The sequence below is a fragment of the Nannospalax galili genome, unplaced genomic scaffold, assembly GCF_000622305.1.
Source record: "Nannospalax galili isolate Female #2095 unplaced genomic scaffold, S.galili_v1.0 scaffold632, whole genome shotgun sequence".
In the NCBI taxonomy this organism is placed as follows: domain Eukaryota; kingdom Metazoa; phylum Chordata; class Mammalia; order Rodentia; family Spalacidae; genus Nannospalax; species Nannospalax galili.
Window position 1 is genome coordinate 578855 of NW_008332816.1, and position 26238 is coordinate 605092.

At 48.3% G+C, this 26238-nt stretch overlaps 1 protein-coding gene and 1 long non-coding RNA gene across 3 annotated transcripts in view; one reads left to right on the forward strand and one right to left on the reverse strand.

Annotated features, from left to right (window-relative positions):
• LOC103729668 overlaps nt 1-603 on the reverse strand; it is a 13988-nt gene extending 13385 nt beyond the window's left edge. The window contains exons 1-2 of one of the 2 annotated variants that reach the window (XR_607070.1): nt 506-603; nt 121-217 (exon numbers count right to left, since the gene is read on the reverse strand). This is a non-coding gene — a long non-coding RNA (uncharacterized LOC103729668). Of the gene's footprint in view, nt 1-120; nt 262-505 lie in introns of both variants that reach the window. The other variant, XR_607071.1, reaches the window with a different exon arrangement.
• A 4319-nt stretch (nt 604-4922) lies between these two features.
• The window catches only part of Cacng8 (calcium voltage-gated channel auxiliary subunit gamma 8), a gene marked incomplete at its 5' end in the record, with an annotated part of 24955 nt that continues 3639 nt past the window's right edge, over nt 4923-26238 (forward strand). Inside the window, 3 exon segments of the mRNA XM_029560907.1 lie at nt 4923-5277; nt 24594-24677; nt 25493-25633. Coding sequence (XP_029416767.1) covers nt 4923-5277; nt 24594-24677; nt 25493-25633 — 580 coding nt within the window.

A 26238-nucleotide genomic window follows, 5' to 3' on the forward strand; every position in this document is an offset into this window, starting at 1 on the left:
CCCTCCCTCCTTCCTTCCTTCCTTCCTTCCTTCCTTCCTTCCTTCCTTCCTTCCCTCCTTCCCTCTTTCCTTCCTTCCCTCCCTCCCTCCCTCCCTTCTGCTCATGTAGCCCAGGCTGACCTTAAATTCCCTATGTAGCTGAGGATGACCTTGAACTCCTGACCTCCGGTGTCCACGTCCAGAGTGCTGGAGTCACTGATGTGCACCACCACCTCACCTGGATCAATTTGCATGAGGATGCAGTTCTGTCAAAACTACTCCCTAGAGCAATGCATGAGGTCTCATTTAATGCAGGATACTCTCATTTAATTAAGACAACTTTGGTTTCCTTTAAAACCGAGAGTGACAGAGTTTAGAGGAAAAGAAATGTTTGGCCCAAGGTCACCCAGTAGCCCAGCATCATTCCAGAGAGTGAGATCAAGGCCAAAGTTGCCATCATCTCACTTTTCTACCTCAAACCGTCCCACCCCATACTCACTGGCTCGTTCTAGAAGCGATAACATACCTATGCTCAGAACTGTTGCCTAGCTCCAGCCCAGTCCTGGACACGTTCTCATACCCTTCTTTGCTTGAGGAGAATCGAACTGGACCCTCTTTCTGCATCAGGGTTAAGCTAGGGGAGAGGTGGAGGGTACCAAGAAGAAATTTGTTGGTGAAACTCAAAATGCCTGGTATCCTTGTAAATTGATTTTGTTTTAGAAGGGATCTTCGGCCCCACTACTTGGGAGAAGAGAAAAGACCCCGGGAAGTTCAGTTTTCCCTTGGATCCCCCCCTCCCCCAGGGAACGAGGGTATAGCATTCTTGGGGTCTTTTTCAAAAGGCCCTCCCCTCATTTCCGGCCGCTGCTGCCAACCTTGGCTGGGCGCCTGGATCCTGTTGCTATGACGACAGGAAGAGGCGGTGGCAGCAAGCGATGCTGAAGAGATGGAGGCTAGTGGGGGGTGGGGGTGGTGGCTTTGAAATGGGGTGGGGGTAGGGATCAGGGGATAGGGTGAGGGTTGGGGAGAGGGCAGGGGTGCCCTCTATCGCTGACTTCCTTAATGCATCTGTGTAGGCCCCCCCTCTCCCAGTTTTTCTCGGGCTCCTTCGGCCCTCTAGTCTGTGGGTCTTTCACTCCCAGCCTCAGTCTCTCTCTCTGTCTCTGTCTCTCACCCGACCATGCCCCCATCCCCAATTTCTCCCTCATCCCTTTTTCTGTTTCTTTCCCGGTCCCCCTCCTCTCCGTTATCTCCCTATCTTCTCTCTTGCCTCTTCTCTGGATGACTCTGCCCCTTGCCCCTCTTCCTTCTCCGTCACCCAGATCTGGATCCCCCTCCTCCTCTTCCTTCCCCCACCGACCCCCAGCTTCCCCCCTACCCCCCATCTCTCCCTCATCTCTTGCTTTTTCCCTCTTTCCTCACTGCCTGTCTCCTCTTCCTCTCTGGATATTTCTCTGTGTGTGTCTCTTCAAGTTCCTTCTGCTATCAGTCACTCCCTCCCCCCATTCTTCCCTCCCCCACCCCTGTTTCTCTCTCTCTCTCTCTCTCTCTCTCTCTCTCTTTCTCTCTCTCTTTCCGTTTCTCCTTGTCTCTCTGTGTGTCTCTCTCTCCCTCTCCGGATCTCTCTCTCCTTCCCCGGCTTCCTTCTGGCACCCAGACCCTGCCCCCCAACCATTTCCCTTCCCCCCATCCCTTTCCTCTCAGAGGCTCCCCCATCCCTCAGCAATTCCCCTCCCCCTCCCTCCCTCCTCCCTCCCTCTCTCCTCCAGCTCCGCACTTTACCCAGCGACACGAGAACCAAATTGTCTCCTCACCTTTTTTTTTTTTTTTTAAATCCCGACCCTCACATCCTGAAGGCCCAAGCTCAGAGCTGCCCCCATCTCCCCTCCCCCTCACTCTACACCCCCATTTTTCATACGCCTCCTCATCTCGATCTCCCCTCAACCAGGTCGGACGCCTGGGTCCCTTGCTGCTGGGGGAGGGGGAAGCAGCGAGAACTAGGAGCCCAGAGGTGTTTCTGGGGGGGGTGCCGGCAGCAGAGGCTACGCGTCCCTCCCCAGTGCATCGGAGAGTTGACCTATCGATAACTGAGGTGAGAGATCTTTTTATTAATCGGAGGTGGGTGGGTAGAGAATTAAGGTTCTGTGAAACAACCCCCCCCCCATTCTGAGAAACAGAGCGAGTCCCTCAAACCGAGGCAGGACTGAACCCCTCTTCCATCCGGAAGCTTTAGTAGTGGGGGTCCCCTGTTCCTTTCTCCTCTGCAGATGGACTAATGAAGAGTCCCTAAAGCCAAACAGATTGTCCCCAAATTGACAAAAATGAAAAGCTCTTCAAATCTTTATTGATGGAGAAAGTCCCTTCTGGTCCTGTTCTCTCTTATCCCGGGTTGTAGGGCCCTACTAGGGGAGGAGGTACATCCTGGGGTCAGAGCTCACCCCTGTGGAAGCAGCAATTTGTGAAGACAGTGGAGGTGGTTGCTGTGCTGGTGGTGAGGGGTGCAGGCATGCCCAGAGACAGGAAGAGAGGAAACTCAGTCTCAGTCAGGAGCCAGCCTGGAAGATGGGGAGGCTAGGGACCAGGGCCCAGGAAGGGGCTGTGTGTGTGTGCGTGTGTGTTGTGTATATATGTGTATGCAGGCAGGAGCACACGTGTGGGGCACTAGGCCCCGTTGCTATGGAGACACCCCCCCATAGACAACCTTTCTTTGCTGCCCCTCCTGGGAGCAGACCCAGTCCCCGGTTCGCTGGTGGGGGTGGTGAAGCCAGAGAGGAAACTGGGAGGCCAAGGTCACCCCGTACCCAGGACCTGGGGTTTGTGGTTGGTTTCTCTCTTCCTCAGAGACTCCTGGCTCTTTCCTACGGGGGGGGGGGTTGGGGGAAGAAGTCAAGGAAAGTGGATGAAACAGGTGAGGGACCTGGCAGCACATGGCCAAGAAGAGGCTGATGGTGGGCCCTTGTGGACTGAGTGAATAGACAAATGGGGGTGGGCAGGATACCTCCTGGAGAAGAGAGTTATAGTTTTGTAGATTCTGTTTTCTGTTTGTTTTTTTTTGTTTTCTTTTTCTGGAGGGTGCAATGGACTGGGTTGAGTGGAGGTTGGGAATCTTTTAAAATATGGAATCAGATGAGGACTGTACAGGTGAAGTCTTCTTGGGGAAGGACTGGGATGTTTCTAAGAAGGGAAGTCTGTGGGGGCCTGGGGAGGGGATTTCCTGCGTGGAGGGAGGTTGAGTAATATGGCAGGTGGAAGAAGTGTGCAAAAGGGAAGGGAATTCTCCGTGATGCAAGAGAAGTTGGGGAGAGTAGCACTTAGTACCTGAAGAGAGTGTGAGGTTCAGAGTCACCTGAGAAGATCTAGAATTTGGGGGATCCCTTGCGATGTGGATATTGAGGCAGTGGTGAGGCATCCCGGCAGAAGGCAAGAGCCAAGGCATGCTGGGCAGAGCAGGGGGTCGTGGTTAGGTTTTGGGGATGGGTTAGATTTTGAGACATTTCTGAATGGGAAGAAATTGGGGTCTAGAGGGGGCGACTGATGAGAATAGAAAACCCTGTAGAGCTGAGAAAGAATTTTTCTTAATGAAGGGGAAAGCAGCAGTGATGATGAGTTCATGTAAGTTGTAGAGAGAGCAGAGACCAGGTTCTGAACACTTTTTAAGAGAGGGGGGGAGTTTTCCTTGCGTCAAAGACACAGAAGGGGACTGGGCTGGGGAGAAGTGGATGAATGGTCCATGGGCACACTGTGGGGACTGTTAGGGGCAATGTGATGGGGATGGGGGAGGGGTGCAGTCCTCCCTGGGGTGGGGTGTTGGAAATTCCCCAGGGAACTTTTTAAAAGTCCCCAGATGCCTGGGCACTCCTCAGATTTATTAAATCAGAATTTCTCAGGTACAACTCCAGCATCAACTTTTTTTTTTTTTAATCCTTTGGCATTTTGAAGATGTGCGGGAGGTGGTAAGGCCAGTTCTTGAGACACAGGCTGAGGGAGGAGAGAGAGTCTTATGGAACTAAGGACTCTTGAACAGATATTGCATTTGCATAAATAGTGAGGGTCCCTTGGGAAGATGGTTTTTAAAGCTAAGGAGAGATTTTGAGATTTATTTTTCCTAAGTAGAGGAAATTGTAGGAGATACACCAGGTGTTGTTCACATGTGAAAAAAAAAAAAAAAAAAAAAAAAAAAAAAAAAAAAAAAACCACAACCCCACAACAGAGCCTTTGGGGAGGAGGGTTTGCCAAGGAGGAGAAATAAAACTAGTGGGATTGATGGATGACTGATTTTTTTAAAGATTAGGATCTCATATATAGCCCAGGCTGGCTTCCAACTTGCTATGTAGCCAAGGATGACCTTGAACTCTTGATTCTCTTGTCTCTACCTCCTGAGTGCTGGGATTACAGGCATGCACCCCCATTCCCTGTTTATATGGTGCTGGAGATGAAACCCAGGGCTCTCTGCATGACAGACTAACTGTATTCCCAGCTGAGGGTGTGGTAACAGTCCGGGATTCCAGGCTAGGTTTTTCCTAAACAACTCTCCTAGCAGGTGCAGAGGGGCTGGAGACTGCAGGCTGGTAATGGGAGTTGGGGTAGTGGTAGTATAAGACAATATGGGCAGACAGGCCCCTTGGAAGGAGGTGACAGTCGGGTGGAGGTGGGGGCTGGCTTTAGAAGAGGTAAGGTCTGCAGGAGAGGAGCTTGAAAGGCTGGGTCCGGGCCTCTGAGCTGGGGGATTTCTCTTGGTGAAATTTAGTGGGGAAGCAGTTTGGGGGACAAATGACCCTCCCGGAGAGGACCTCCCTGTCTAACACTCGCCTCTGCCTTCAGCAGCTGGAGACCATGGCTTCGCCCTGACCCCTGCTCGGCTTCAGCAGCCACCTTCTCGCTGCCTCCCCTGTCCCCCTCTCTGGCCATCAGAGGCCCCCCAGCTTCTGCCTGCGCTGTGAACCCCCCCAGCCGCCGGCACGGCCCCGCCTCCGTTGCCCCGGTGGTGGCCCACGGCCCCCCGGCTGCCCGTGGTCAAACTGGAGTCTCTGAAACGCTGGAACGAAGAGAGGGGTTTGTGGTGTGAGAAGGGTGTTCAGGTGCTGCTGACCACCGTGGGCGCCTTCGCGGCCTTCGGCCTCATGACCATCGCCATCAGCACCGACTACTGGCTGTACACGCGGGCACTCATCTGCAACACCACCAACCTCACCGCGGGCGACGACGGGCCGCCCCACCGCGGGGGTAGCGGCTCCTCCGAGAAAAAGGACCCTGGGGGCCTCACACACTCGGGGCTCTGGAGGATATGCTGTCTGGAAGGTAGGGTGCAGGAAGGCCTTGGCTAGCCACCTCTGCTGGAGCCCGGGTCAAACAGAGGCCCAGTGTGCAGGGTCTCATCCTGAGGACTACACGGGTGTGTGGCTCTGCTAGACGGTCCACAGCTCCAGGGCTTTTTTAAACTTTTATTGTATTTTGTGTATGAGTGTATTGCCTGCACGTATGTGAGCATATCTGTGTTGTGCAATGCTCACAGAGGTCAGAAGAGGGCATGGGATCCCCCAGAACTGGAGTCACATGGAAGGTTGTTAGCCACCTTGTGGGTGCTGGGAACTGAATCCCGGTTTTCTGCAGGAGCACCCAGTACCCTTAAATGCTAAGCCATCTCTCTAGCTCAACTTTTTTCTTTTTTTTTTTGTAATTTGAAAAAATTTTAAATTTTACTCTATGTGTATGAGTGTTTTGCTTGCATGTAGTAAATACACCATGTGTGTGCAATGCCCACAAGAGATTAGAAGAGGGCGTCCATCATCTAGAACTGGAGTTATGGACAGTTGATCTTCTGGCATTGGAATTACAAGAGGTTGTGAGCTGCTTCATGTGGGCTCTGGGGACTGAACTCAGGTCCACTGGAAAGCAGCAAGCACTCTTAATTACTGGAGCCATCTCTCCCGCCCACTTAAAAAATTCTTTTATGTTGGGCATAGTGGTGCACGCCTTTAATCTCACCCTGGGAAGGCAGAGACAGAGGCAGGTCTTAGAACTCTGAGTTCTAAGGCTAGCCTAGTCTATATAGTAAATTACAGTTACAGTTTGTCTCAAAATATATAATCACATTCATTATTTAGCGTGTGTGTGTGTGTGTGTGTGTGTGTGTGTGTGTGTGTGCAAGCTCATATGTACATGTGGAAGTCAGAGAACAATTTTTAAGAGTCTATTTTCTCCTTCCATCATATGGGTCCTGGGGCTTGAGCTGAGTTGGTCAGGCTTGGCAGTAAGCATCCTAACCCTCGGAGCCATCTCACTGGCCCTCTTTTGGGCTGATGCTCTACCTCTCTGCAACCATGGCTGCCTCTCTGAACCCCCTATGCTATCTTAGCTGTATTTGCAGCCTCTCCCTGCCCGTCTCTGAGCAGGCACTTTTCTTTTTTCATCTCCCCAGGCCTGGTGCTTCATTAAGATCCAACCCTCCTCCACCGTCATCCAACCCTCCTCCACCGTCACCCTGTTCTCCTTCCTTCCCACTGTTAGACGACCCTGCTCCTTCTCCACACAGGCCCCCACCCATCTCCCCCACCCATCTCCTTTATGTCCCCTTCTGACTTTTTATCTCTTCCTTTGCAACCTTCTGTCTCTTGTCCTCTTTCCTCAAAAAACATTTTTTTTTTACATTTTATTTATTTATTGTGTTGCGTATGTGCTTGTTCCAGTGTGTGGATTTGACACACACCCATGTAGAGGTCTGAAAATAGCCTACAGGGCTCATTCTCTCCTTCCACCCTGTGGGTCCCAGGGATCAAACTCAGGTCATCAGGTTTGGCAGCAAGCCCCTTTACCCGCTGAGCCCTTTCACCTCCATTCTTGCCCCTCCCGCTTCGCCCCCCCCCCGTTTAGCTCTGTGGGTCCCCCTGACTGAATCAAAGCTCACGACCTCCTCCATTCTCCTTCAGGCTTCCCCGTGTAGATCTTCTCCTCATCTGCATCACTCGCAGCTCCTCTCCCACCCAGACTTCCTCCAACCTTGCATCCTGGGCCCTTCCTTCCCTTGGGTGGTTCTACTTCATCTTGTCCTCCCTCACTCATGCCCGCCACACCTGCCTCCCACAATGCTTGGCTTCTTGACTTTACAATTTCTCTTTTCTGATCCTTTACTCTGCCCTCAAAACTCTCCCCTATGTGCTTTTAAAATTTTTATTGTTTTTGTTTTATGTGTATGAGTGTTTTGCCTGCATGTATGTGAGCTGCTATGTGGGTGCTGGGACCTGAACTCTGGTCCTCTGAAAGAGCAGCCAGTGCTCTTAACCGCTGAGCTGTCTCTCCAGTCCCATCCATGGTTTTGTCCCACTGTGTTGCTCTCTTGCTCCAGCCTCTTATCTTGCCAGGCCTCCTGTTTCTCCATGAGGCCTGCTGTCTCATCCCACCCGACCCAGCTCCTCTGTCCCACATTCCTGTAGCCTTACTTTCTTGCATAGCTTCTGTATCAGGTATATCTTTCATCTTCTAGAGGTGCTGGACTAGGAAGCATAAAGTAGGGCTGCCAGCCTTATGTGCCCCTGTCCCCTATGGACCTCCCTGACACTCAGACCCCTTGTCTATGCCATGAAGGAGCGAGCCAGCAACCCCCAAACTATCCCTCTGCCACCAACTGGCCGTAATTCCTCCACTTTTCTTTCACCTCACTTCTCTTCTGTCTCTTCACTATTCTGGCCTACAATCACTCGAGTGAGGCATACCACCATTATCTCCCTTAATCCTGAGCAATTGATGCCACCTTCCTGTTGGACATGAGGAAACTGAGGCTCAGATAAGTTACAACATTCTCCCATGGTCACTCAGTGGTGAAAAGGGTAGGCTTCCAAGATTCATTCTGTGGAGTATTTCATACAGGAACCCAAAATCCACCACCAGCATTTCCAAACAGGGAGATCTGACTCCTGATTTCTTTTGAGCTATCAGAGAAGATCTGATGCCAACAGACCTGTGTTTTGCACTGACCCCAACTGGCCTGATCTGAGTCCCAGATGCTCTTTTATATCTGGCCATGGAGTCATCAGATTTCACAGTGGCCTCTGCCTGCTGTCATCTCCCGTTCCTCCTGTTACTTGTTGTGTTCCTGTCTTCCTCTGGAGGACACTGTGGCACATGTTCACACACTGGTCCGACCAGGCATGGGGTGCAGAGCCGAGTGTGGGAGTCTGAACCCTGCATGACTGTGTTTGTCATTTGTTTATTATCACTCATCTGTGCATCCATCCATCAATACTGGCTTCAGACTGTGGCAGGTTCTGCTCTTTGGTTACATTATTATTATCAGTGCGTGTGTTTATGGTATGTGAGTGTGGGCATGTGCATACCATGGTGCATGTGTAGAGGTCACAGGACAACTTTGGGGAGTTGGTTTGTTTACCCACACTGCGGATTCTGGGGATGGAACTCAGGTCATGAGGTTGTTGGTTTGTCCACATTGTGATAGAACTCAGATCACGAGGCTTTTGTGATAAGCACTTTTTTTTTTTTTAATAAGGTCTCACTATATAGCCCTGGCTGATCTGGAACTTGCTATGTAGGCCAGACTGGCCTTGAACTCTCAGAGATTCACCTGCCTCTGCCTCCTGAGTGCTGGGATTAAAGGCATGTGCTATCATACCAGTCTGTGGCAAGTACTTTATCCACTGAGCCATTTATTGTTGGTCTAGTTTCTGTTTTGTTTATTTAAATTATATTTATTTATTCATTTATTTATTTATGTGTGCATGCCACAGCACATGTCTGAAGATCAGAGGACATCTTGCGGGAGTCAATTCTCTCCCTCCACCATGTGGGTTCTAGGGATTGAGTTCAGGCCCTCAGGGTTTGTGGCAAGTTCTTTCCCTGCTGAGCCATTTTGCTTGACCCCAGGTTCTGCATGTGATTCAGGAGCAATAAGAGGTAAAAGCAAACAAAATTCTCTATCTTTAAGTATCTTAAAATTTATTTATCTTTATTTTATGTGTACAAGTGGTTTGCCTGCATGTATGTAAGTGCACCATGTGTGTGCAATACCCACAGAAGCCAGAAGAGGGCTTAGATCCTCTGGAACTGGAGTTAGGGATGGTTGTTAGCCACTATATGGATGCTGGGAACTGACCTGGGGTCTTCTGTAAGAAGCCTGTGCTCTTGACTGCTGAGCCATCTCTCCAGCTTTGTCATTAAATATCTTATGCATTGGAAGGACAGACAGAATAACAGAGATAAATAAATAGATAAAATATTTATGGGGTTATGTAGACTTGGGTCCTAAGGAAAAGCAAGACAGGAAGTGACAGAAGCATCAGGATTATTCCTCTGAGCCATCAAGGTAGCTAGGAGTAGTTCTTTATTTGAAAAAATATTTTATTTATTTGGTCTCTCTGAGACAGGGTCTCCTTGTAGCCCCAGCTGACCTGAACTCACTATGTAGACCAGGCTGGCCTTGAACCCACAGAGATCTGCCTGCCTCTGCCTCCCGAGTGCAGGGATTAAAGGTGTGTACCACCACAACTGGCCTCAAAAATATTTTATTTTTATTTTATATGTATATGTGTATTGCCTGCATGCATGTAAGTGCACCCATGTTGTGCAGTGCCTGCAGAGGACAGAAGAGGGCTTTGGATCCCCTGGAGCTGGAGTTACAGACAGTTGTTAGCTGTCATGTGGGTGCTGGGATTCAAACCCGAGTTTTCTGCAACAACAGCCAGTGTTCTTAACCATTGAGCCATCTTTCCAGAAGTTCTATATGGCAGGTGGCATTGATGGTCTGAAGGAGGTGAGGTTGGAGGCACATAGCTGTGTGGACTGTCAGAACAGCCATTACAAAGGCCCTGAAGTGACCATGAATCTGTGGGTTTGGTCACCAGTGGGAGGCCAGTGTGTGGAGGACACAGTGAGGCAGAAAGGAATGTGGTGTGGTGTGACGCATGGTCAAAGACGTAATAGAGTCTTTTGTGCTTGGTTTTGTTTTGTTTTGAGATAGGATCTCACTGTGTGGCCCTGGCCAGCCTGGAACTGGTTGTGTAGACTAGGCTGGCTTTGAACTCACAGAGATCCACCTGCCTTTGCCTCGTGAGTGCTGGGATTAAAAGTGTGTGCCATCATGCCCAACTTGATAATGGGATCTTAACTTCACAGGTTCTTTAAAAGTTTATTTTTCTTGATTTATTTCTTTTAATTTTATGTGTGTGAATGTTTTACCTGCATGTATGTAAGTGCACCACACATGTGCATGTGCAGTGTCTACAGAAGCCAGAAGAGGGCAATGGATCACCTGAAACTGGAGTTACAGGAAGTTGTCAGCTGCCATGTGGGTGCTGGGAACTGAACCCAGGTCCTCTGCAAGAGCAATCAATGCTCTTAACCACTGAGCCATTTTACCAGCTCCACCCCCAAGTTCTTATCCTATGAAAGACTCAACTTTTGCTTGGTGATGGGAGCCATTGAATATCCTGGAGCAGAGGAGCCTACTGAGCTGTCTTAAATTTGAACAAGATGGCTCTCCATGCTGCATTAAGAAATGACTAAAGGGGGGGGGGGGGAAAGGGGAAACCGTGGGAGCCATGGAGTTGGAAGGGAGTGGTTTGAATTCATAGTATATTCCAGAGTTCCGTGGGCAGGCTTTGCTATGGAGCAGTTGTGGGATTCAGAGAGGGGGAGAGAGGGAGGGATGTCTCAGAGGTGGGGTTTCTGAGCCTCAGCCCTGCTGACATTTTGGGATGGAGAATTTTGTGTGGCGGGGGCTGAGCTGTGCATTGTGGGATGTAGAACAACTTCTCTGTTCTCTGTCTAGCCTCGCCCACCACCCAACAGTTATGATAATCAAAATTGTAAATTGTCTCCATACCTTATCAACTTTCCCCTGGGGGATAAAATTCCCTCCAGGTAAGATACCTGGTGACAGTCCTTCACCTCCAGTGCCTGAGCCCAAGAGAGGCGCCCATCTGGTGGAAGAGCGGGCGTTTTCTTTAATTTCCTTTATTTTCTCTTAGTTTGGTCATTATTAAGGAGAGATATCATGGATTCAGTCGTGGGCATGTCAAATTTAAAATGCTTGCTAAGAAATAATATCTGGGATGGGTGGGGCAGGACATTGAAGGGCTTACAGAGCAAGGTACAGTAATTATTTTAGGCTTTGTAGAACATACGATCTGTGTCACACTTAGTAGAAAAAGCCATACTGTACATACGAGTGTGGCTGCGGACCAGCTAAACTTCATTTACAACATCGGCAATTGAATTTCATGTCTTCTTCCCTCTCTCCCTTCCCACCACAACTGTCTCTGTCTCTGTCACTGCCTCTCTCTGGGTAACTATCTCTGTCTTTCCTTCTTTCTGTGTGTTTGGTTTGGTTTGTTTTTTTCGGATAGGGTCTCATGTAATCCAGGCTGGCTAGTAACTTGCTTTGTAACCAAGGCTGGCCTTGAACTTTTAAAAAAGTCCATGCAGCTTCTTTTTATTTTATTTTAATTATATTTCATTATATTTATTCAGTGTGTGTGTGTGTGTGTGTGTGTGTGTGTGTGTGTGTGTGTTTGCACGCACACATGCATGCCATGGCACACATATGGGGTCAGAGGACAGATTGCTGTAACCAGTTCTCTCCTCCCACCATGTTAGTTTTGGGGGTGGAACGCAGGCCATCAGGTTTGGCAGCAAGCACCTTTAACCAGTGAGCCATCTCATCTGCCCAGACTTTAACTTCTGATCATCTTGTCTCAGTCTCCTGAGTGCTGGGATGACAGGCTTGAGTCCCCACCCCTGGCTCTTTAATCTCAATGGATTTAACCCAGGGCCTCATGCATGCTATACAGGCCCTTCATCTCTGAGCCACATTCTCAACTCTTTCTGTTGAGGCAGGGTCTCACTAAAGCTGTCCAGGCTGTCCTGGAATTCATGCTGGACTGAAACTTGCAATCCTCCTGCCTCTCCGAGTAACTGGATAACAGGCCTGTGCTGGAAGACCTGGGTGAATTCAAACCATTGTCACATTCTGTGAAATCATGTTCTCTGACACTTTCTCCATCCTTCCCAAACTGAATTGGCCTGTGGACTGTCCTTTCCTCCTCTGACCCTGGGCTGGTTAAGATGTGGTCTACAAGTCTGAAGTCAGGGAAACAATCTGGCTGGAGCTGTCAACATGAGGGGTGCCCATGCATGAGTGAACAAGGTCACCCAAAAGAAGGAGAATCAGAACCAAAGGGCTGGGGGATGGCTCAGTTGGTAAAGTGCTTGTTCTACAGCACAAGGTCCCAAGTCAAGATCAATCTCCAGCACCCACGTAAAAAGCTGGGTGTGGTGCATACTTATAATCGCAGTACTGGGGAAACGGAGACAGTAGCATCCTTGGGGCTCACTGGTCAGCCAGCCTAGCCTATGGTAAGAGGCCCTGTCTTGAAGAAGTTAGACAGCATTTCTGAAAATGATACCCAGGTTTGTCCCCAAGTCTCCACATACGTGTACACATGCACCCCCCACATATGCACCTGAACACACACAAATACACACATACACAAAAATGCGCACGCACACACACACACACACACACACACACACACACACACACACAAACACAGCGTAAGATGAAACAAAAGCACTTGGAGCCAGGTATGGTGGCTCACATCTATAGTCCCGGAATCTGGTGGCTAAGGCAGGAGGATCACCTGGAGTTCCAAGTCAGCCTGGGCTCCATAGCAAGACCCTGTCTCAAAACAAAAAGAAGAGGGGGAGCTGGAGAGATGGCTCAGTGGTTAAGAGCACTGGCTGCTCTTATAGAGGACCCAGGTTCGATTCCCAGCACCCACATGGCAGCTGACAACTGTCGGTAACTCCAGTTCCAGGGGATTGGACGCCCTCTTCTGACCTCCATGGGCATTGCACCACACAGGTACACTACCTACATGCAGGCAGTACACTCATACACATAAAATAAAAATACTAAATAAAACATTTTAAGTGGGGGAAGCAGTTGAAGGGTGTTCTACTTTTATTCCTATTGCTGTGGTAAAACACCCTGACAAAAAGTTGCTAGGCATGGTGGTGCATGCCTTTAATCCCAACACTCTGGAGACAGAGGCAGGAGGATGTCTGTGAGATAGAGGCCAGCGTGGTCTATATGGTGAGTTCTAGGCCAGCTGGGGCTGCAGGGAGACCCTGTGTTAGAAAAGGCAACTTAAGAGTTGTTTCTGTGCACAATTTCAGATTATAATCCCACTCCAGGGAAGTCAAGCAGGAACCTCAGACCTCCACAGTCGAGGGCAGGGAGCCACAAATGTGTGCATGTTTACATCTTGCTGGTGCTCAGCTGCCTCCTCTCTTACATAGTCCAGGACCCCAAGCGCAGGGAGTGGAACCACCCACAGGGGACAGGTTTTCCCACCTCAGTCAAGGCCTTCAAGGCAACCCCCTACGGACATGCCCACAGGCCAATCTGATTTAGACAATCCCTCTCTTCTACTCTCTTCCTGGGCAACTCTGGGTTATGTTAAGTTGGCAGTTAAAGCTACCACAGAGGTCTAATTCATGAGGGAAATTAAGAGTATAGCATGAGGTTGTTGAGAAGGGAGTGGAGGTTTAGGAAAAACTAGGCAATTGGGTATGCTGTAAGTCAAGAAAAGGTTAGTGTGTCAAGGAGGGAGTGTGTGAAGGCTGCCTTGATTGACGCTGTAACTGCCACTCAGCTGTCACTCACAATAACCCGGCTAGGGAGCTACTGTTGTCACCCTCAATAGCAAGCAAGGGCTCAGAGAAGTGCAGAGTCTAGCCCAAAATCACACAGTGAATATGCAGTAGGGTCTGGATTGGAATACAGGTTTGTTTCCTGGCGGGGGCGGGGGCGGGAGCAACAAAAATACCAGTTTATAGCCCATTGGGTGTAGAAACTGGACCCTAACCCCTCTCTGGGAATCTGGGGCTCAGTCTCCACCTTCGGGTTGTGTTGTCTAAGATGAGGCAGAAGGCTGCACTTAAGACATGAGCCCTGAAACTAGACAGAAGAGTTTTGCCTTTTGTCTGCTGCAGAAAGCAGTGTGACCTTGGACTGTTTAGACTTCCTCTGCTTCATTTTGATTATTGGAAAAAGAGGATCATAATGACCCCTTGCCCACAGGTTAAGGGGGGCATTGGAGTTGATGTGAACACAGCACTTAGCAGGTTAGCAGGCCCTGCACGGTCAGTTACTGCTCAGTTATTGTTTTTTTATTACTATTAGGAAGTCAGGTGACTAAGCCTGGAGTCCTTCCGTCCAAGCCCTCAGCACTGTCCAATATCGATATAACAGGAATTGCATATATATATACTAATTTTTTCTAATAGCTACACTAAAATAAAAAGAAACAGGTATGGCTGGAGGCATAGGGTAGTAGAGCACCTGCCTAGAATCCATCAGTAAGGGGTTGGGGGGTGCTCTGGCTCAGTGGTAGAACCCCTGCTAGAACCCCTCAGTGAGGGGCTGGGAGTGTGGCTCAGTGATAGAGCACCTGCCTAGAATCCCCCAGCGAGGGGTTAGGGGTAGAGTTTGGTGGTATAGGCTTGCCTAGACTCTACCAGTGAGAGGCTGGGGGCATGGCTCAGCAGTATCTCACTTGGGATCCATCCCCAGCACCCAAAATCCCAAAGTTTATTATTTAAGCCAGCATAACCAAAACACCATACATAATCAGTGTCAAACACTACTCATGGGTGATCCCCAATTCTTTCCTCCCTCACTTAGTCCCTTCCTCCTTTTCCCCTCTGAAATCTGGTATGCATTTTACCCTCATAGCACTTGTCAATTGCCACTTTGGGGTGGTGGTATCTTTGCTAGAGAGCCTCATAGGCACCCCTTCCTGGGAACTCTCAGCTCTGCTCCCAGCTCCTCTCCCTGGACCCGAGAGTCTGAACCCAGGGCTCCACTTATTACTGCTGACTCTGCAAACCCTGTGCCCAGCACTTTAACTGCTTTATTATCTCACTCAGTCCTCCCAATTGTACCACAGGGAAGGTATTATTATGACTCCTGTTTGTCAGAGCAGGAAGCTGATGGCCTGTGAAGGGATGTGAAGGATGCTGGACCTGTTCCCCAGGTGTCCTGTCCACAGCATGGATGCCCCTTAAGCCTCACCACGTCTTTGCAGTAGGCAGGTCCTGGGACATGGATGGGGTCTGGCGACTCAAGGCTGCCCCACCATCATCCCTGGACCTAAAAAGCTCTAAGCTCACCAGGCGTGAGGCAGGCAGATCTCTGTGAGTTCAAGGCCAGTCAGGTCTACATAGTGAGAACCTGTCTCATCTCAACAAACGAACAAGTTAGCTCCTCTTCCATGGTTAGCAAAATGGCTCAGTGGTTAAGAGTCTTTGCTGTTGTTGTGGAGGACCTGAGTTCAGTTCCCAGCACACATGTCAGATGGCTTAGAACCACCTGTCACTTCAGCTCCAGGTGATCCAACACTACCTTCTGAACTCCGTGGGCACCTGCACTCATCCACACATGCACATATGGACTAAGATCTTAGAATGAGGTGTATGCCTGTAACCACTGTAGAGTCTGTATTTTGTTTCACTGAAATCTCACCAGATCCCCATAAAGCCACAATACCCTCTTCATTTTCAGTGAGACCAAACCATTCTGATTCCTAAAACCAGCACAGCTAGGACATGGCAGGTCTGGGATAGAAGTCTAGAGAACGTGTTTCCGGAGCCCGAGCTCTGTGACCTCCAAACCTGGCTGTGCCTGAACCCTCTCCCTGTGATGTAGCATGCATGTGAAGCTGGCTGACTTCTTCCGGATCTCTGTGCCTCAGTTTTCTCCTTTGCAAACCAAGGATTCTGTTGCTGTGTACTTCATAGGATTATCCAAAGTACTGAGCAAGTTAATGAACCATCTGTCAGATGCTGGGTGGGGGCAGGTCACAGTTACTGATCAATTGATTGATTGGTTGGTTGATCGATGTGTGTGTGTGTGTGTGTGTGTGTGTGTGTATGGACATGGGTGTAGGCATGCCATAGCATGTGTGTAGAGGTCAGAGGGCACCAGTGGAATTGGTTCTTTCCTTCCACCATGTGAGACCTGATGACTAAATTCAAGTCACCAAGCTTGGTGGTAAGTAAGTTCATTTACCCACTGAGCTGTCTCTCTGAACTTTTTTTTTTTACTTAAAGATTTTATTTATTTTTATTTATACGTATGAGTGTTTTGCCTGCTTGTATGTAAGTGTTCCACGTGCATGTCTGATGCTCTGGGAGGCCAGAAGAGGGCATTGGATCCCCTGGAACTGGAGTTAAGGATGATTGTTAGCTGCCACGTGGGTGCTGGGAACTGAACCTGGGTCCTCTGCAAGAACAGCCAGTGCTCTTAACTGCTGAGCCATCTCTCCAGCCTCAAGCCCCCTTTCTTTAGACAGTTTCATTTATCTGTATTAGTTTTATTTCTGATTGCTGTGATAAAATACCCCCAAAAAAGGAACTTAAGAGAGAAAGGGCTTTATTTATTTGCCTCACAATCCCAGGTTACAGTGCATCATTGTGCAGAAGTCAAGGCAGCCAGAACTTGAAGCAGCTGGTCACATCATATCTGCAGTCAGGCACAGAGAGTGAATTAATGCATGCATGCTGGTGCTCAGCTCACCCCTCCACTTCATCACATTTATTTGTTTATTTGTATTAGGAGAGAGAGGAGTGTACACCATGATGCACGTGTGGAGATCAGAGGATAACTTGTGGGAATTGGTTCTTTCCTTCCACCATGTGGGTTCCAGGGTTCAAAATCAGATCATCAGATTTGGCAGCAGGCACCTCTGCCCACTGAGCCATTTGACCGGCCCACCCTCTCCACTTTATGTAGTCCAGGATCCCCTGCTTATGGGATGGTCCTGCTCACAATTAAATGAATCTTCCTTCATCCATGAACTCAATCAAGATAACCACTCACAGACATTCTCAGAGGCAAATCTTAATCTAGACAATCCCTCACAGGTGTGCCCAGAGGTCAGGCTCCTATCTGTCAAGTTGACGATTGATACTATCACCGTATCCTAACCTGACCTTGAACTCACTATGTAATTGAACCTTTGATCCTCTGCCTCCACCTCCTGAGTGCTGGGATTACAAGTGTTCGCCACCGTGGTTGGTTTATGCAGTGCTGGGGATGGAACTCAGGGCTTTGTCCATGCTAGGCAAGCTCTCTACCAACTGGGCCACATTTGCAGACCCTCCTGTGTTAGACTCTGTGTGCTTTCCACACTCGATTTCATGTAATTCTTGTGTGTAATTTCATGTAATTCTTTAATCCCAGTACTCGGGAGGCAGAGACAGGTGGATCTCTGTGAGATCCAGGACAGCCTGGTCTACATAGTGAGTTCCAGGCCAGCTGGGGCTGCAGGGAGACCCTGTCTTAAAAAGACCAAAACAATAATAACAACAACAAAAATATAAGGTGGAAAGTGACTGAGGAAGACACCAGACATTGACCCCTGACCTCTGTACACATGCATACACACACATAAAAACGTATACACATGGGGCTGGAGAGATGGCTCAGCAGTTAAGAGCACTGGCTGCTCTTGCAGAGGACCCAGATTCGGTTCCCAGCACCCACATGGTGACTAACAACCATCTATAACTCCAGTTCTAGGGCATCTGACAACCTCTTCTGACCTCCTTGGGCACTGCACAACACAGGTTCACTTACACACATGTGGGCAATACGCTCATAAAATAAATATAATAGACTATAAAAAAGAACATATATGCACACTACATACACAAAAAGAGAGAAGGATTTACAATAGGAAGTTCTTTGTCTTTCTAAATTGTGGAAAATATATATCTGATACAAGTTTATCTATCACTTCACTCAGTTAAAATATTTTGCTTATTTATTTATTATTATTATTATTATTATTTAATTAGAAGAAGCATTTCATTACAACAGCATTAACCTATTCAATAACATTTTTCTGAGCTAGGGTACATCTCTTTCAAAATTGGCTGTTATTTGTGTGTGTGTGTGTGTGTGTGTGTGTGTGTGCGCGCGCGCGTGCGTGCACATGCGTGACCCGGCACATGCCTGGAAGGTGGAGGACAACTTTCAGGAGTCGGTTCTCCCCTCCTACCCTCTTGGGGCAGAGTTTTGCTTGCTTCTGCGGTGATGGATCCTCTAGGCACGTTTTCAGTTTCCATTTCTTTTTTAAAAACTTTTTTTGATGTAATTCGTGTTTATTTTTATGTGTATGAGTGTTTTGCCTGTATGTACATAAGTGAATCCATGCCATGCAATGCCGGTGGAGGACAGAAGAGGGCGTCGGATCCCCTGGAACTGGAGTTATAAACGGTTGTTAGCTGCTATGTGGCTGCTGGGATTCGAACCCGGATCTTCTGCAAGAGTAGCCAGTGCTCTTAACTACTGAGCAATCTTTCTAGCCCCTCAGGTTCCATTTCTGATCTCATCAGGGAAGTTCTGGGATTTCACAGAGATATGCCACCGCATCTGGCTTTTTACATGAATTCTGGGTATCGGACTCAGGCTGTCAGGACTGCACAGCAGTACTGTACCAGCTGAGCTGTCTCTCCTTTATCTGGAATAAAAAGTAATGGTCTATTTCCTCTTAGGATGTTTTTTCTTTTTCTTTTTTTAAAACGGTCTCACAGGGCTGGAGAGATGGCTCAGCGGTTAGGAACACTGGTTATTCTTACAGAAGACTTGGGTTCGAATCCCAGCACCCACATGGCAGCTAACAACTGTCCATAACTCCAGTCCCAGGGGATCCGACAGCCTCTTCTGACCTCCACAGGCATTGCACAACACGGGTGCACTTTCCTACATGCAGGCAATACATGCATACACATAAAATAAAAAAAATAAAATAAAATTTTAAAAATAAACTAAAACACAGTCTCACATAGTCAGGTGGGCCAAGAGCAGCCTGTGGCTAGGGATGGTCTTGTACTCCTGATCTTCTTTCTGATTACAGGTCTGTGCACTACTGTCCTGGTTTAGAATCTGCTGAAAATCAAACCTGGGTCCTTCGGTGTACCAGGCCAGCCCTCAATCCACTGAGCTACATCTCTAGCACCAACTTTAAGCAGCTCCATGATGTTTACTGCATTTACATTGCTCTACATCCAAACTCCAGAACACTTGTAAGCTTGTAAAACTAAGACACTACCTAATAAACATCCCTTACTGCCCTTCCTCTGGCCTTGACAAATATTCTACTTTCTGTGTTTATGAATTAGATTTCCTCGAGTATCTCATCTGACCATACCATTTTTAAATTTATTTTTTTTTATTATGCTTTAAATTTATTTTGAGAGTGGAAGCCAGAGGAAGATTTGCAGGAGTCAGTTCTCTCCTTATGTTGTATAGGTCGCAAGGATTGAACTCGGGTCTTCAGTCTTGGCAGCAAGCACCTTTACCAACTGAGCCATCTTGCCCATGCAAGCTTATAGTTTTGTCTTTGTGTGACTGACTCATTTCACATAGTGTCGTGTCCTTGAGCTTAATCTACTTGATAGTATGCTTCATAATGCTTTTAAATGTTTTAATAAATATTTTTCATTTTATTTATATATATATGAGTGTATTGCCTGCATGTGTAAAAGTGTACCCACATGTATGCAATGCCCTCGGAGGTCAGAAGACGGTGTCAGATCCCCTGGAACTGGAGTTATTGATAGTTGTTAGTTGCCATGTGGGTGCTGGAGTCAGTGCATTTAAACACTAAGTCCTCTCTTTAGTCCCCATAATCCCCTTTTAATAGGCTTTTTAATAGCACACAATGATAAACAGTAGTGGGTGTCATTACCTTTTCATACACTCCCTTTCAGATCTAACTCTGCTGTTGTTATTTTGTGACAGGGTCTCAGGTAGACCAGATGACCAAGGAGCTGGCTGAGTCAGGGATGACCTCGAACTCTTGACATTCCTGTTGAGATCACAGGCCTGTGTGTCATCATCTTTGTTTAGGAGGTCCTGGGGAAGTGGATCCAGGTCCTTTGGTGTGCTAGGCTGGCACTGTACTCACTGAGCTATACCATAAGTGTAATTCCCTTTTAAAGGTTGGATAATATTCCATTATATGGATGCATCACATTTTGTTTGCCTTATCCAGCCACCTGTGGAAGGGCATTTGGATTGCTCCCACTTTTTGATGGGGTCTTATGTAGCCCAGGCTGTACTTGAAGTCTGGATATAGCAGAGGATGACCTTGAACCTCTGATCCTCCTGTCTCTACTTCTTAAGTGCTGGGATGACAGGCTACCATGATCTTTGTTCCCACTTTTTAGCTCTGAGCTTGGTTCTGCACATCTAACATCCCAGGACTCAGGAGGCTAAGACAAGAGGTTGATAGTTTGAGGTCAGTCTGGGCAACAAGACCATATCTCATTATGGTTTTCACTGGTTTTCCATTTATATATTTATTTATTTACTAACTTATTTATTTATTTGGGGGCATGTGTATACCCTACTGTGTACAGGTAGAGGTCAGGGCACAACTCGGGGAGTAAACTCTCTCTTTCCACTGTCTGGATCCTAGGAATTGAACTCCGGTTGTCAGGCTTGGTGGCAAGTGCTTTTACCTGCTCAGTAGTCTCATTGGTCTCCAAACATCTTTTTATTTACATCTTTGCCCATTCACTCATTCTCATTATATAGCTCCCTGGCTGGCCTGGAACTTGCTATGTAGATCAGGCTGGTCTTGAACCCACAGGGCTCTGCCTCCCACTGCCTCCTGTGTGCTGAGATTAAAGGTGTGTGCCACCACAACATTCTTTCTTTACAACTTTTTTCTTTTCTGTTTTGAGACAGTCATATGTAGCCCAGGTTGACATCAAACTCACTGAATAGCCATGGATGACTTTGAACTCCTAATTCTCCTGCCTCAATCACCCATGTGCTACAGAGGCATGATCACCACATCTGGGGTGCAAACCCAGATCTTTGTTCATACTAGATAAGCACTCTACTGATGGAGGCACATACATAAACCCTCATTATAAGTATCTATTATGCACTTATTATGGGCTAGACAGTGTTAGGGATGATGGTCATGCACTGAGGAGCAGTCCAGATGCTCACAGTCACTGCTGTGTGCTTGAACCCTATGGTGTGGGCTCTGTTTCCTTCACCCATCCATGCTGAATTGGTAAGCCTTTCTGTCTCCTAGTTTTCACATCTGGACAATGGGTACAACATTCAATGGAGTGCTCATTTTTGTCCTGGCAAAATGTGTTAAATCTCTTTATTTGGATCCCATTTTTACATCAACAAGGTTACATAGGTTATAGTCTCTGTTTTTTGTTTTTTTTTTGTTAGTGAGGACACAGAAGCACAGATGGCATAAACAAGGTCACAGAATGAGGACAGTATGGTTCAGTTTCTTTTAAAAAATTAATTTATTAAGAATTTCATACAGGCACATAAGCATATAAAGTGTTTTGATCAAATCCATGCCCGCTCCCTCCCCTCCAACTCCTCCCATATCTCCCCATCACTTTTTTTCTGAAAATTTCATGTACTCTTTCTTCTTTCTTTTTTAATGGGGCTTTTTGCTACTCTAACACTCCCCTCCAAAAAAAGAGGTAATCCTAAAATCTTTTAAGGCTTAGATAATAGTTCAGTTTCTTACAGGAGCAGAGTTCTTTTAATTTTATTTATTTTTATTTTGTGCATGTATGTAAGTGCACCCATGTTGTACAATGACCCTGAAGGCCAGAAGAGGGTGTCCATCCCCTGAAACTGGAGTTACAGATGATAGTTAGCCACTGTGTGGCTGCTGGGAACTGAACCTGAGTCCTCTGTAAAAGCAGCTAGTACTCTTAACCACTGAGCCATCTCTCTAGCCCAGATTCTTTTTTTTTAAATTAAGATTTATTATTATTATTATTATTATTATTATTATTATTATTATTATTTTATGTGTATGTGTGTACGCTTGAATGTATGTTTGTGTACCACATTTATTGCAGAAGCCCTTGGAGGTCAGATGAGTGTGTTGGATTCCCTGGAGCTGGACTTACAGATGGTTGTTAGCTGCCATATGGATGCTGGGAACCAAACCCAGGTTCCCTGGAAAGCAGTCAGCGCTCTTAATCATGGAGCCATTTCTTTAGCTCCAACAGTGGAGTTCTTAACATTGAATATTTGGTCTGTGCATGACACCAACATTACCTCTTTATTTTTAATTACATTTATTTATTTTATGTGTGTGTGTGTGTGTGTGTGTGTGTGTGTGCATGAATACATGTGCCACAGTGCATGTGTGGAGTTGGTTCTCTCCTTCCACCATGAAGGGCCCAGAGAATCCACCTCAAGTTGTCAAGCTTGGTGGCAAGCACCTTTACCCTCTGAACCATCTTGCCAGTCCTATTATTTCTTTTGTGTGTGTGTGTGTGTGTGTGTGTGTGTGTGTGTGTGGTGTGTGTGTGTGTGTGTAGGTACACACATTCAGAGCCAGAGGAGGATGTTGGATGTCCTGCTTTTCTTTGCCGTATTCCCTGGAGGCAGAATCCCTCACTGAACCTGTAGCTAGGCTGGGTGGTAGCAAGTCCTGGAAATCCTCCTGTGTCTGCCCCCAACCAGTGCTGGAGTTAGAGGCATATCCAGCTAGGTCCAGCTTTTTAAGTGGGTGCTGGGAATTTGAACTCTGGTCCTCATGTTTGAGCAGCAAGTGCTTTTACACAGTGAGCCATCTCCCGAGCCTCCAATGTCATCTCTTTCATGGCCACATCAACTGTGTTAATCAACACAGGAAGGTCTTGTTATCACTCACTGCCTGATAACTCATTGCTTCCAGATCTTTTATTCCCATTTCTCCTCCTACTTTCTTTGCCTGCCTTGTCCCCATCTCTTTCTGCTGTCCCCTCCATTCTTTCATGAGTTCATCCATTCATCCACTTGTTCTTGAGGCATCCTGAGAGCCAGGCCCAGTCCAGGCAATGCTGAAGGTGCAGAGGAGTCAGACTTCAGACCCTCCCCTTCCAGGAACTCCCAACTTCCAGAAGATAAAGAATGTGACAAGTCCATCTGATGCATACTATAAGGGACAGTCCAGGAAACTGTTATCCCTAGAAGGGAAACACTGACCCAGCTTTGCGGTGTGTGTGTGTGTGTGTGTGTGTGTGTGTGTGTGTGTCTGGAAAACCTGTCCCTGAGCTGCCACTGCACCGTTAGTATTACATCTGCAAAAAAATGAGCAGAAATTTTTCCTTCAAGGGCACAGGCCTCCAGGTTGTAAGGACTTGGAGCTGAGGAAACTGGGTATATTTATGCAATTTTTCTCCCTCCAGTTATGTACCACTGATGGTAAAACTGAACTTGTTTTTCAAAGATGAGGTAAGTTCTAGCTGAGTGTGAGGATGGGGATCAGAGAGAAGAGCGGGTGAAACTTCGGGGTGACCCCTAGGGGGCACCCTGAAACGCCTTCAGCTACTCCATCTCTCCAAAGCTTCTAGGTCATCTGGTGAAAGAGACAGGTTCTCATCTTTCTCCCTCTAAGACTGAAGAGACGCAATTCCCAGGATCTCCTAGTCTGCTTGCTTCTGCAGCAGATCGTCAGATCCCGGGAAATGCCCCGAGTTTCTCCATGCTTTCATTTTTCTTTTATTTTATGTGTATATGTGTATTGCCTGCATGCATGCAAGTGCACCCATTTCGTGCAATGCCCTGGGAGGATAGAACAGGGCGTCCCATCCCGAGGAACTGGAGTTACAGACAGTTGTTAGCCACCATGTGGGTGCTGGGATTCAAACCCAGATCTTCTGCAAGAGCAGCCAGTGCTCTTAACTGCTAAGTCATCTCTCCAGGCCCTCCCCATGCTTTTTTTTTTTTTATTTACTGAATTTTGTTTATTTATTTATTTATTTATTTATTTATTTATTTATTTTTAGTCTTCTCAACAAGTGTAGGGTACAACAGCCACTTCAACCTGTTTGCAACCAGCACTGTCTTCCTAAGAGGAGAAACAGGAAGGCACATAGGTTAAGAGCAAAGGACTCATCTAGAAGTGGTTACTTGGAAGGATGTTAGCCTCTGAGGTCTCTCTCCCCTCCCCTTTTCTTTCCTCCCATCCCCTCTCTGACAGGGTCTCATTTATCCCGGGCTGGCCTTGAACTCGCAGTGTAGCTGAGAGTGACCTTGAACTTCTGATCCTCCACTTCTGGAGTCGTGCTGGGATTACAGACTTGTATTACCACGAAGGTTGCTTTTCCTTCCTTTCTCTTAATTCTCTCTCTTCCTCTGTCTCTTGGTGTCTGTCTCTGCCTCGTTCCTCCCTCTCCCTCTCCCCTCTTCCCCCTTCCCCCACCCCTTTCACAAGTCTCACTCTGTAGCCCGGTCTGGCCTGGAACTCATTGTGTAGATCGAGCCGGCTTCGAACTTACAGCGATCCTGCCCTAGCCTTCCGGGTCCTGGGACTGCAGATCTGCGGTGTACACGCCCTCTCCCCGCCTTAAAAAGTTTTTTTTTTTTTTAAAGACAGGTGGGGAAACAGGCCTGAAAGATGCAAAGTTTGTCCTGGCACAGCCTGGGGACCAGGATTCTCACCTCTCAACCAACTCAAAGGGAGAAGGGGGGGGTCTAGGATAGGGGGTGGGTCGCTCCGCCCCTAACTCTAAGTAGGCTCCACCCCCACCGTACCCCATCCCCTCTCCAGGGTTGAAAAGAGGTGTCTGCGTGAAGATCAACCACTTCCCGGAGGACACGGACTACGACCACGACAGCGCGGAGTACCTGCTGCGTACGTTTGGGTCGTGGACAGACCTGGGGCGGGCGAGGGATGGGGCAGCGGGACCAGGAGCGCGCCAGGGGCGGGGCTTGGAGTTCCCGCATTAATTAGCTTCCCAACCAATCCAAGCTGAGATTTCACCTGGCTCCCCATTGGTCCAGAGGCATCCTTCTAGAGCCCCTTTTTCTGATCTGGGGCGCGGGTCTAGGTAGCTGGGTATCGTGGGTGAGGGTACAGCCTGGCTGTTTTTGGCACTCCGGGCCACTCCGCGTAGTAAAGGGCTGTGGGTTGGCTGCCGAGTCTGGGATCTCGGCGCAATCTGCAGAGGGGCGTGGCTACGCCCGTGGGAAGCCTATGTCGTGATTGGCTGTTGCTCTGAAAATGTGGCGAAGCCTGAATTATGATTGGCTGCAGCTCCAGCCGCGCTCAGAAATCACAGACTGGTTGTCTGGGAGTTTTAGGAACGAGTGGAAAAGACCAGAAAGCGAGGGAGAGTGAGAGAGGGGGTCAAGACAAAAGGGGGAGAGGAAAGCAGGGGTAGGGAGAGGGATTGGAGCAGATGGAGATAGAGATATGGATGGAGACTATCCGACAGGGAAAGAGAAGCGATACAGGGGGAGAAAGAAAGCATGACGAGGAGAGGAAATCAGAAAAATGGAGAAACTTTAAAAAACAGGAGAGAGAGAATGAGAAGTCGCAGAGATGTCGAGTTAATGGGCTATATTTATTCAAAGCGAAGCAGGCGGGTGGCGAGGTGGGCCGGGGTGCGGGGGCTCGCCTGACAGTCTCCATCCTCTCCACCCCTCCTTCCTCCTTCTTCCTCGCAGGGGTTGTCCGGGCCTCCAGCATCTTCCCTATCCTGAGCGCCATCCTGCTGCTGCTCGGGGGCGTGTGCGTGGCGGCCTCCCGTGTCTACAAGTCCAAAAGAAACATCATTCTGGGAGCCGGGATCCTGTTCGTGGCAGCAGGTGAGAGGCAGAGGGAGGGGGAGGCGCTCCACCCACGCTTTTGCGTGTCTGTGTGTGCAAAAGCGCGTGTGCCTGCAAAGCCAGCCTGCCCCGAGCGCAGCCCTGTGGTCCTGAGCCTTCCCGGCTCCTTCCTAGATACACGGTCTCCCGCTGAGTAAGGTAGGCGTAGTCTTTGCGCCGGTGCCCTGCACCGACAGGTGTCAGGGTAACGCGGGAAGCTGGGAGACCGAGGGAGAGGAGCTGGGGAGGCGGACGGGACCTGAGACAGACTTGGAGAGCGCGGGGGCGGGGGGGGGGTCGTCTTCAGAGCGCAGGGCCAGAAGTGGGAAAAAGTGACTTAATGCTGCCCAGGAGTCTGTTTTAAGGGACTTCGGAAACTGAAGGGGCTGAAGAAGCCTGGAAAACTCAAAATGGAGAGAAGTAGTTAGAAACTAGAAGCCGGGCGTGGTGGCGCACGCCTTTAATCCCAGCATTTATGAGGTGGATCTCTGTGAGTTCAAGGCTAGGCCTGGTCTGCATAGTGAGTTCCAGGACAGCTGGGGCTACAGGGAGACCCTGTTTCAAAATGATGAGAGCGAGAGAGGTGAGATATATATATATATATA